This window comes from Austrofundulus limnaeus, unplaced genomic scaffold (genome assembly GCF_001266775.1).
Source record: "Austrofundulus limnaeus strain Quisiro unplaced genomic scaffold, Austrofundulus_limnaeus-1.0 Scaffold22, whole genome shotgun sequence".
NCBI classification, from domain to species: Eukaryota; Metazoa; Chordata; class Actinopteri; order Cyprinodontiformes; family Rivulidae; genus Austrofundulus; species Austrofundulus limnaeus.
In genome coordinates this window covers 3,319,075-3,330,121 of record NW_013952424.1, presented here as the reverse complement: position 1 = coordinate 3,330,121, position 11,047 = coordinate 3,319,075, and the positions used below count along the sequence as shown (strand labels likewise).

The 11,047-nt window shown below is 40.2% G+C and overlaps 1 protein-coding gene across 9 annotated transcripts in view; it reads left to right on the top strand.

Moving 5' to 3' along the window:
- magi2a (membrane associated guanylate kinase, WW and PDZ domain containing 2a) overlaps positions 1-11,047 on the top strand; it is a gene marked incomplete at its 5' end in the record, with an annotated part of 97,574 nt that overhangs the window by 61,909 nt on the left and 24,618 nt on the right. For 4 of the 9 annotated variants that reach the window (XM_014004275.1, XM_014004273.1, XM_014004280.1 and 1 more), the window contains 5 exon segments: positions 864-895; positions 4,769-4,958; positions 8,725-8,766; positions 8,844-8,959; positions 9,222-9,414. In XM_014004275.1, the coding sequence (XP_013859729.1) occupies positions 864-895; positions 4,769-4,958; positions 8,725-8,766; positions 8,844-8,959; positions 9,222-9,414 (573 nt within the window). 9 annotated transcript variants of the gene reach the window in all.

Below are 11,047 nucleotides of genomic sequence, written 5' to 3'. Positions count from 1 at the left end.
AGCATAAAATAGCTGAAATAAACACAAAGGTGACATTTGTAAAAATAATAATAATAATAATAAACTTTTAAGGTTGAAATTAGCAGGAAAAATGGTTAAGCAGTACCTGAAAAGACAGGAAAAAAAGCTGAAATTATGAGTGGTAAAAGGTTGTAAACAGCACAAAAGTTTTGGTGGTTTTTATTGTAAAATCCTTTTATTTCCAATCAGAAAAACTTGGCTGAAAAAGCAAAATATCAAAATAAATAAATTAAAAAAAAATTGCACAAAAACAAAAAGTCATGGCATGAAAGTCCTGAATGGTTGAAATTTGTGATGGAATTATGTGCCAAAAAATGTACGGAAGCAAAWTACATCTCAATAAAAATGATGTATAACTCAATTACGAAACAACAAATTCCAGCCGAAGAAACAATTTTCTGAGTTAAATTTTCCTCCAAWTACTTTGGAGTCATGTTAGGCATAAAGGTATGGGAAATGGACTGCATATATACTTATAAATCCTTATATTAAACACTTTTTTGCTCAATATATTGACTACTTAAGGCTCATTCATGCATAGATACACAGTTTGGAAACTTCTTAGAGTTTGGGATACATTTGGGTCTGAGACCGTCCAATCAGCAGACAGTCACACTTTGAGTCATATCCAMCCCAGTGTGTGTTGTTGTACAATAGCAAAGCTATCATTTCATTATTATGCGTTTTCTTTTATTATTTTACAAGTCTCTCTCTCAGTGTTTCTCATTCATCTTTGTTTGCCATAATTGGTCACATTATCATCATATAATATTTAAATTTTTATTTACTTTTAATTCATTTTTTCAGCCTAAAGCATGTTTTTTGTTTTCTCAACGTTACAGGTCACTATTCACCCTGGAAGACTCCAAAGCAGGTAACACTCATCAGCCTCAGAAACCAGGATTATCCCCATTTCTGCTGTGAAATTTTGAACTTTAATCTCCTGGCTGCTGTGTGAAAACTGTGTGTGACTCTAACTCATTTGTCAAATTGCACAAAGAGAACGTTCTTGTTGCCACACTAACTCTATTGTTGACCAACTTTGTGTCTGCTGCTTTTTGAAAACTCAGACTTCCTGTAATGTGACTGAAGCACCAAGTCTAAGTGTTTCTCATAGAGCATTAAAACACKTTGATTCACAGCCTGACTCAGCGCCATTAGGGGAATCTCCATTATTCTATTACAGCTCTAGTGCTGCTTACCCATCTGTGATCAGTCTGCTTTGGCTCGACCCAGGTTTTTATCTTTCATTTATCTTCATTTCATAACATTTCTGGGTTTCGCTCTTTAAAAGCTCTTCTGTACTTTTTATATAATTCCTTCGTGTCTTTGTCTTTTGTCTTATCCGGATTTCATTTTAACGCACATTAAAGCTCAATCCTTYGTGTCGCTTTAGATCTTTCTCCTGCTTTAGGATTGTTTTCTGTTCCTAACGTCAACATGACACCCTCTTAGATCAGATGCACTTCTGCCCTTCAGATGTGTTTGTTCCGCTCACATGCCTCCACACAGCTGCTCCAGACCATCCTTCTTTGTCTCACCGGGAGCAAGTGTGTGTGTGTGTGTGTGTGCTCCATTTCATGCCTGGGCGTCCTGCCAGCCCAGCTCTAACCAGTCCCCGAACCCGGATCATTTAAGCCCCTCCATTCCAGAGCCGAAGTAACGACAAAACAGTATCAAATCTCTTCATTGTTTGTCTTTTCTGGATTTTCACTTCCACACAACCAAACCCTTACATCCATCAAAAAGAAAACAATGATTCAAACTTCACCCAGTCTCGTTTCGTCTCCTCATCTCCTTTCCTCGATCCCTACCCCACACACACACACCGGAGTTCAGTCTCAGTTTAATTAGGTGTCGTTTATTACCGRATGGCTTTCCGCAGCTCCGAGGATGAAAAATGGAGTCATTCGACTAACTGTAAGAGCAGGGAATCACCGAACACAGAGTCTCGGTCTGCAGCTCCATCCAGCCAGTCGTTTAAGGAACAGCTACTCAGCGTGGCATGAAAGGTGTTCGTATGATTGATGCCGTCTCAAAACGGCAATGCYTTCATCGTGACCGACGGTCCGCAGAAGCACAAAGCAGCGTTGCACAAGAGAAATCAGGATGCTTCACATCAGTGGCGGACGGATCCGAGAGCACAAAGCATGGAGATGCTTATACCATACGCTTTTCCTGAAGCTTATATTTTTATTCTCAGTGCGCCTTGAATCAGATCCTGTAGTCAGCATGTATGCAGCCAAGTTTCAACGTTTCCCTTTTGGAAAGCTGGCTGCTGGATTGCTCCCTGACACTTGTCAAAGCGTCATCTCTTGCTTTGTGTTTGTGCCGTGACTCACGTGGACCGGCTTGTCTGACGAATCGCGGCTCGACACCAACTGACCGGGGTTGTCGAAACTGTCGCCGTCGCTACAAACAATTCTGAGCATTTCAAATACGTGTTTTAATCGCCACCTCAGAACACACCTGAMTGGTCAGTTTCATTTGAAACAAAAAGAATGAGAACACTTTTTGTTTGTTTTTAGTTTAGTGAAGCAAAATGGAATTTCGCTTAACGACCCAATATTTTATTTCTGACTTTGTGTACTAACCCTAACCTCATCACCAGATCTGAAGTGGTTTTGGACGCGTTAGGCATTTCATATAGACACATAATACTTGTTATACATTTTTGATTAGTGCACAAAATCGGAAGTCAAACAATAATCCAGTATCTGAATTTTCATTATGGTTCAGGAAGCAAAAAAATGAAAGAAAAAMMTTTTTTTYATTTTTTTGTTTCAAATGAAAAGCTGAATTACCTGAAAGTACACTGRCCCTGACCTCCATATTTCTCCTCATTATAACTTCTAATTTTACTAACTTATTTGCTTGAATGAATAATTGTCTAAGCTCTGCTCTTCTAACAGCAATAACCCAATCATTAAGAAACAGGAAGTGTTCACAGCAGACTGGTCAAGCTTTGGATCTCACTGCTTTTTGAAGCTGCACTCTGGTTATTATAAACTTTATCTGCTCCAACTTGAGCCTCGATCTAAAGCAGCACCCAACCTTTATGTAAAAAAAAATGTTCTCAAAGTCCTAGTGCTAACCACTTTTTACCAGTAACCTTGAAAGTTTAGTTATTAGATTTAAGTGAGAAAGTAATCCCAGTAACTTGATGCTTTTTAGGGGAGAAATTTTGAATTTTTTATTTAAAAAAAACGGTCAAATTTTTAATTCTAACTGTATGTGGGGGGGAATGTATACTGGTGATTATAGTCCTAAAAGAGAAACTAGAATTGGCTAAGAAATCAGAATTGACAGGTCAGCGCTTTAAAAAAGAAACTTGAAATCAGCCTGTACAACTGTAATCAGTGCGTTTAGTCAACAGTCATAACATTACCAGAAACTCATTTCCACTTTTTTCATTTCCATCGTTTCAAAGTCCTGATAATACTTTGATGCTGATGTAGTAAAAGAAGTATTTCTCTCTTTGTAAAACCAAAATTATAACTTCACAAGATTCTCAACATTCCACATTTTAACGCAGTGGAAAGATATATCCGTTCCCATATCATGACTTTATACTTGTAATAAAAAAATTAATTTATCAGACTGTGTTAAAATTTAGGGGCTGTACCCTTCGAAGGCCGATTACGTCACAGCGATGCATCAAAGACTGTCCCTTAAGTCTTTATCTTATCTYAACTTATTTTGTTAATTTATAATATTAATAATATTTTGCTCATTTTGATCCATTTTCAGTCTCTTTTGCTTCTGAGAAGCACCAGTTGTTAGGCGCCTGGACATATGCTGATCGTCCAAATTTACTGTCACTTTTTTCCAGTCTTGCGGTTGACAATGAACCCAGCCCACATAGAGCAGGTTGGCCGGATCCTTTGAAGGATGCAGCCCCTGAATTTGGACACACCCTAAGTTTAACCTTAATACTCCATTGTACTTTCTTGATAGTTTTATTATTAATTTTTTTTAATTAAGACTGACCAGCCTAGGCATGCTAGTCATTAGCCTCTCCAGTGCTAACTCATATTAATAGTCTTCTTCTCATTTGCCAGCACCGGCCTCTCAGTTCCAGACCTATGATTAATCAGCTGGCTTAATTAGCTTGATATGGATATAAAGCCTCCTGCTACAAGAACATAAGTTGGGAAATAGTCTTAATTTTGGCCCTAATACCACACCATAGTTTTAACWTTACTGTTTTTCACCAACTCTTTGATTAGTATTTCTCCTTACACCAGTTTGTCTCATATATTAAAGCTGAATATTGTGTAATTCTCCTTGATGCAGTCATATGTTAGGGTAGAAGCAACTATAAGTTGTCAGTGATTGATGTGGGTTTTCATTGAATCCAAACATCAACCACTGACAGCTCATAGTTTTCCACAGGAGTCAAGACATCTCAGTTTTAAARCAAAGGATTAAAAACTACTGTTTTGTAAGTAATAATGCGTTATAGAGGACTATAACTGTAAAAAGCTGCTACATGGATCATCTCCTAGTGATGACATTGACTTGTAGCTGAGTGATAAATCTGCTGCTTTGATTCTAAAACCCATTGCTGTGTGAGTGTTCAAAGCTTGACAAGTCTGACGTCTTCGAGGCTGTGGAGGTTCCTGAATCTCTCCAGAGCAAACTGTGCTTCATGTTTCCGCTCTCTTCACCATAACGTCGGGCGTCRGGCTTGGATGGGGGGGCGGAAAGCCAAAGTACTGACCCCTGATGCCACTGTGCTTTTCAGGTGCTGGAGCAGTGGGAGTCCCAGCAGGGCCCGGGCAGTCCCGCTCAGACCAGCCTGTCCACTCCCGCTCCCATTTTCCCAACACCGCATCTTCCCAGGGTCTCTATCCCAGACTCAACCTCCAAGGCCTTGGCTAAASCAGGTCCCTATGACCTATTTGAGAAGTCCGTGGCTGTCTATGAGAGTAGGCGTAAGTACCTGAGCTGTCTCTGCAGGTGAACACCCATCTACAGTCTGTATGGAGCGAGGTGGACTCTTTCTTATACTCAAGACTTGAGTGAACCTGAGCTGCCTCTGGTCTTTGTAGCTTCAATCAACACTTAAAGAAAAAGTGTTCATGTAAATGCATGGATAGGAGTTCAGACATAAAGGCATCATTAGTTTGTGTCTCCKCAATGCACTCTGCTTGGAAACAAAGAGGTGGAAGTTAACAGGAACCTGTGGAAGATGTGTATGAAGCAGCTGACTGTGAACTCCTAGGGGAGTTACCTGCTGAGTTCACACATTGTTTCATTCTGACATTTTTCTGACTTCCAGCTGTGCCGATGTCTGGGTAAAGTGCAAAATAAAAAAGTCTAGAGTCTGGTATTTGCATCCTCACTTGCAGCCCCTCAGGAAATTTAAGGGCTGCAGTGTTTAAAAGGCATAAACGAAAGGGTTTAAGTCTGCTGCAACACTCCTACATCCATCCTATATCTCGGTGTATACTTGACCTAATTTTGTTTTTTAAAAATAAATTTCCTTCTCTTCAGTTGTTGGCAACGTCWAGTCTTGCCGCATGAACAGAACGTGTTTCGGGTTGTCCAATGAAGTACTAGTTTTGTTGTTGGCCCTGATGTCCAGTAGAAGTCTGCTTCCAGATGAACTGAAGTGAATTGTTTGCTGTTACTCTCAGTTAAGGCCAGACATTGGATCAGATTTCTGAAAGAAAAGGCTCAGACAGAATTTAGGAATGCTCCAGTTCTTCTTCTCGCTGCTGAGGGTGAARTAGGCCGTGACCTTTTAATGCGTCGTCGAAACACCAGGACTGTGTTCACGCAGTGGTTGCTGCGAGCAGACTCAGCTGGATGACCGTAGGTTGTATTTTGTTGTTTTCATGGGAACTGTTCTGTTCTTTTTAGGTTTTACGAACTTTTCTGTGTTAAAAAGATGCTTTTTCTGAAGATATGATTATTAAGGTACTGCTTTCTCAAACTTATTCAATGAATTATAAGCGTTAAATTTAATAAGGAGCATTTATCAGAATAAGCTCATCTTGACAGCTAAGTTAATCTGGTTGTTGAATTAAAACTATTAAAAACTGTCAAGTCATACCAAGATTTACTGCAAAAAGCAACATAAGGAATTAAACAGGCCAAATACTTTGTTTTTGTTCCAATTAAGGAGCTTCATCTTCATCTATGTTTATATCTCTGAGACAGTTTATCAAGACCTGAATAATTGCATTACTGTTCATCGTAATAAATCAAACATCATCAGCAAAACAGTGGAATGCATGGTTTTCTGAAAAATGATCCAGTAAAGAGTATATAATTGTAAGAAACATTTAATAGAAAGTCTAAATCAAYGCAGGAAACTAGTATACTTATTAAACTTGAACATTTATTTGCAACAAGTAAGGTTACCACCTTACAGCGCTGAGCCGTTCACTCAGATCACTCTGTGGCTCAAAGTTCAATCAAATGACCGAGAGTTTACACGTCACAATGAGTTTTGTATCARTCAAGTCTCGTCCCCGGAAATGTCATGGTAAATAAGGAAGTTCCCTTTCCTAACGACTTGACTGTCAGACATCTGTTCCTGCAACTCTGATATTAAAACATTTGGTTTGTGTTTGTTGTTTGGTGTGAGGCGCTCATTAGCCTAATAGACTTGCTGATAACTCAAACCTTCTAAAATCACAGTAAAAATCAGTAATATAGACAAGATCATTGCACATTTATTCTAAAAATATTTAAAGGATCTCAATAAAAAATATGTATATTTGAAGTACGTTTAAGAATTAAAACATCTTAAGTAATGAAACTAGCGTTCCTTGAATTAAAGCTTATCGCCTGCCAAAGTTTTGAACAAAGATTGTTTGCACATTTGAGTGTTTTATTAGAATCCATCCTGTAGTTTGAGATATTTTACAAAAAACAAACAATTTAACATGCACACACATTATCATATTTTCATAACAGTCATCTGTAAGGTAGAGAGAGTAGGGCTTAAGATGGAGCTCTGTGGTACTCCATTATTAAGTGGGGACACAGTTTTCCAACTTTCTATCTGGGCCTTACAACAGAAACCTTTCAAGGACTAATGGTGCGTTCACACCGAACGCGATTTCAGCGTCAGGAGCAGCAGGTTTACATGCAAAGTCTATGGTGGACGCGCCTCAAGCAACGTCGGGAAGTTCTGCGGCGCCTCAAGCGCGATTAGAGCAGCGCGATTTGRACGATTTGGACGATCTGAGCGTYSAACGCTCAGATCGTCCAAATCGTCCAAATCGCTGAAGTTAGAAAATCTGAACTTTTGCAGCTCGACGCGCAGCGTCAACCAATCAGAGAGACTCCACTGTGTGACGTAGCGACATATTTCCCGACGGGACAGTTTACTCACTAACCTGAAACAGACAGAGCTCCTGCTCTTTAGCTGAAATGAGTGCTGCAGTCGTGTCCTGATCCGCAGCAATGCGTGGCAGCGACTCATCAGACTGAAAAAAATAGTCCTGAAAGCAGCTGTGAGCCTCTACTCTGAATTATCTGGTTAATTAATTATGAATTAATTATCTAATGAACGTCACACGTTCTGGCTGTCTGTAAAAAAAAGCAAAGCCACTTCCTCGTCCGACATTAAACAGAGCCCGACAGAGGAGGGAGGGGCAGGGCAGCTGTCGCCGTGCAGCGCTTCAACAACTGTCCTGCGTCTGACCTCAAAGTGCACGAGCTTCAAACTTCAGCGTTGGCTGCGATTTTGACGCTGAAATCGCGTTCGGTGTGAACGCACCATAATGCTCAAGTTAGGATGTGAAAGAAGAATGTTATGTTTGATATCAAAGGCTGCAGTCAGATCAGGACAGCAGAAGTAGCTAAATCAGCAACCAAAAGTGCAGCTTTGCGCTTTGAGATTTTAACCCAGGTTGTTTTTTATATATAATTTAAGCAGGCATATGTTGTCATTTTCACTGTATTTAGTTGTTTGCTGCTTGACATTATTGTATTACATAAAACAAAACTACCGTAATAATTAAGTTAGACTGTTTTTGTTTCACTTGTTTTTGCCATGACAGAAGCCCGCATCCCTCCAAGAAAACAAATGATTGCATTCAGACGTGTGCTAAATGAAACAACATTCTGCCAAAAAATGCTTATATTAAGGTTTTAATTTTAAAAAAAGGTCTGCTATCAAATGTGAAGATGCTTTGTTTTTCTGTTAATATTTATAGGAGTTTATTAAAAAAAAAGCACAGCTCTTGTTTTGGCCTGGTCCTAAATCAGCTGAAATCGTTTCATGGCTGATGCCTTCTACGTGCCAGGAATACCAGCTGTGCCAGTCATGATTTCCCCCCATCATCATTCCCGCTGAGTCCAACCGAAGCGCTCGCTGTGATTAAAACAGATACAATTGGAATCAATTTTTCATTCGCAGCCACTTGTCTGCGGTTGGGTTTATCTCTGTAGTTTGCGGATCATGGCGTAGTGTGAAGCCCCTGATTGCAGATCAGTGCTTTGCGTCCCACCTCGTGCCTGTAAATAATGAACGGGTATATTACACGTCGTAAGCACTTCCTGATGTTATGGACGATGCAGAAATTCTGCGGTGACATTAATGCTGAGGCAGGGTCTTTCTGCCTCGTCGTGCCGTCTTCGGGAGCATCTGTTTTTGCCGCTGCGCCGTCCACGTACGTTTCTCTGTAGGTGTGTGTTTGAGGATTTCTCATTGTTTTTGTTCCTTGTCTTTTTTTTTCGCAGAGCCCAGCCAGCCGAGGGCTGTTTTTCCCGTGGACTCGTCAGGTAAATAAATCTCCGACCGAGTAATGGTCCCAGCTTTTCACGATGGGGTTTTAGAGTTCTGCTTTGTTTGGCGCCAGGAGCAGAGTTCCAGGACATTGAGGTCCACCTGCGCAGACAGAAGTCTGGGTTTGGGTTCCGGGTGCTGGGCGGGGACGAGGCCGGGCAGCCTGTGAGTTTGGAGACACGTGAGAAGGCTCGTATGGCGATGGGCGTGGAACCCTGTCATTTTCTACTCTCTAACCCACCACTGTGAACACCTAACCCCTGACCTTTAACCCTGGGAGAGTGCCAGCTCTGGCTGCTTGCTGTTGTTTTTGATTCTTTGGTCTCTTAACCACATTTTAATGTTAACAAGCTTACAGAATAACAACCACCGTAACATTACTGAACATGACAGCGCAGCAACCTTTTGTGGGGTTTCTTCTAACTGATCTCTGTTGAAAATAAAAAAACAGATCCTAATCGGAGCGATCATAGAGAAGAGTCCAGCAGATGTAGACGGGCGGTTGCGACCGGGTGACGAGCTGCTGTTCGTGGACCGGATCCCCGTGGTGGGGAAGCCACACAGATATGTCATCGACTTGATGCACGCCGCCGCACGGAACGGCCAGGTCAATCTGGTCATCAGGAGGAGGACTCAGACTGGAGGTAAAAAAAAAAATACATTAATGGCACTTCTGTTACTTGAAATACAGCAACATTAGGGAGCTTTTTTTGTTTTTGCCTCTCCTGTTTTTCTTCAATGATTCAGAAAAGAGGTTTAAGCTGAAAATTGAAGCGCTGATCCTTGAGAATTTACACCGAAGACTTCTGAAAAGCCCGAAAGCGCACTCTTTCTATTAAACACACACACTTCTCTCTGATTCTTCAAACTGCTTTATATTCTTTTAGCCTTGAGATTAGGAGGGCACCCCACCCCAACCCATCTCTCATCGTCATCGTCTTCATCATAAACAGACGTTTTGGGCGCTCCTTTCACCAATCAGGTTCTTCCCACTCCATCCTCCCTCCCCTGTCAGTTTCTCCTCAGCTAAAGGCTACGTTCTGACTCATGCCCGGCCTCCTCTGTGGACTTTACGTCCGTCCTAATTGCCTGACTCCCACCAGCACTTTACGAAGTGTCAGACTTTGCTCTTTGCTCTCAGCTCGTACTTCTGCCTGCTCCCAGATTTTACACACATTAGACCRTTATTATTAGTATAAGGTCCACGCATGTAAGGGTGTTAATTACAGAGATGTTTCTTTGTACAACTTTGAATTAATAACCCTATGTCTTGCTTGAGACTGGAAAAAATATGATGATCTCTCCAGCACTCTACTGGGGAATTTGAAAAAACATGGAGCCCCTTTTATCGACACATTTCAAAATATACAATAATATTAAAGGTGAATTTTATTTTTATTAAAACGTGCTCCATTCTTACCAGAAGTAAGTGGCAGGCCTAAGGCAGTGATCTGGGTAGAAGTGAACAGGATTATTTTGCTGTAAATTAATGTTTTTTGTTTGAGTATATTGTCTAAATAGATCAAATGTCTAGATTGTACTCGCAGGCTCTTATTTGTTTTTATATATAAAAAACTTGAATAAAAATGAAGTGATTAAAAAATTAATAAAGCAAATGTATAGGAGAAACTCCATTATTTCCTTATGAGCTGCAGGTTCAGTCAAATATTTACACCTGCTCACCATAGGTGTTAATGTCGTATTAATTTTGAGCTTTTATCTGTTGTGTTGATCTTTTTATTTAGGATAGAATGATTACGCGATATATAACTGAGATTTTTAAAAACAAAAATTAGGTTTTGTGTCAAGATCCGTGTTTTTGGTTTGTAGTTTTTTTTTGTTGTTGTTGTTGTTTTAGGATTAGGGTCCTCGTGCTACCAATTCAATCTCCCAGTAATTTTCCACAGTTAGCCTGCCACACCCACTCACACCTGTTCATGGTTTCATTAGTCCCAGCTGCAGCCAYGCTTCCCTTTAGCCTCAGTCCATACACTCCTCTTTCTTACCACTCACAAGTCTAGTAATGAGGATTTCATTTGGTTCGATCTTCCTCGTGTTTCACCTTGTGCTTCCTGTTTTTCTTTGCTTGAGTTTTGCTGCAATGGCAGCATTTGTTTTTGTTTTATAATAGAAATGTTTTACTTTTGAGTTCCTCAAGTCTTGTCTTCATTATTGGTCCAAAAGCACCAAAAAAAAGTGACAGTTTGAGTTTGTTGTAGGGCTGCCACAAACGATTATTTTTATAATCGATTAATCACCGATTATTTTTTCGATTAG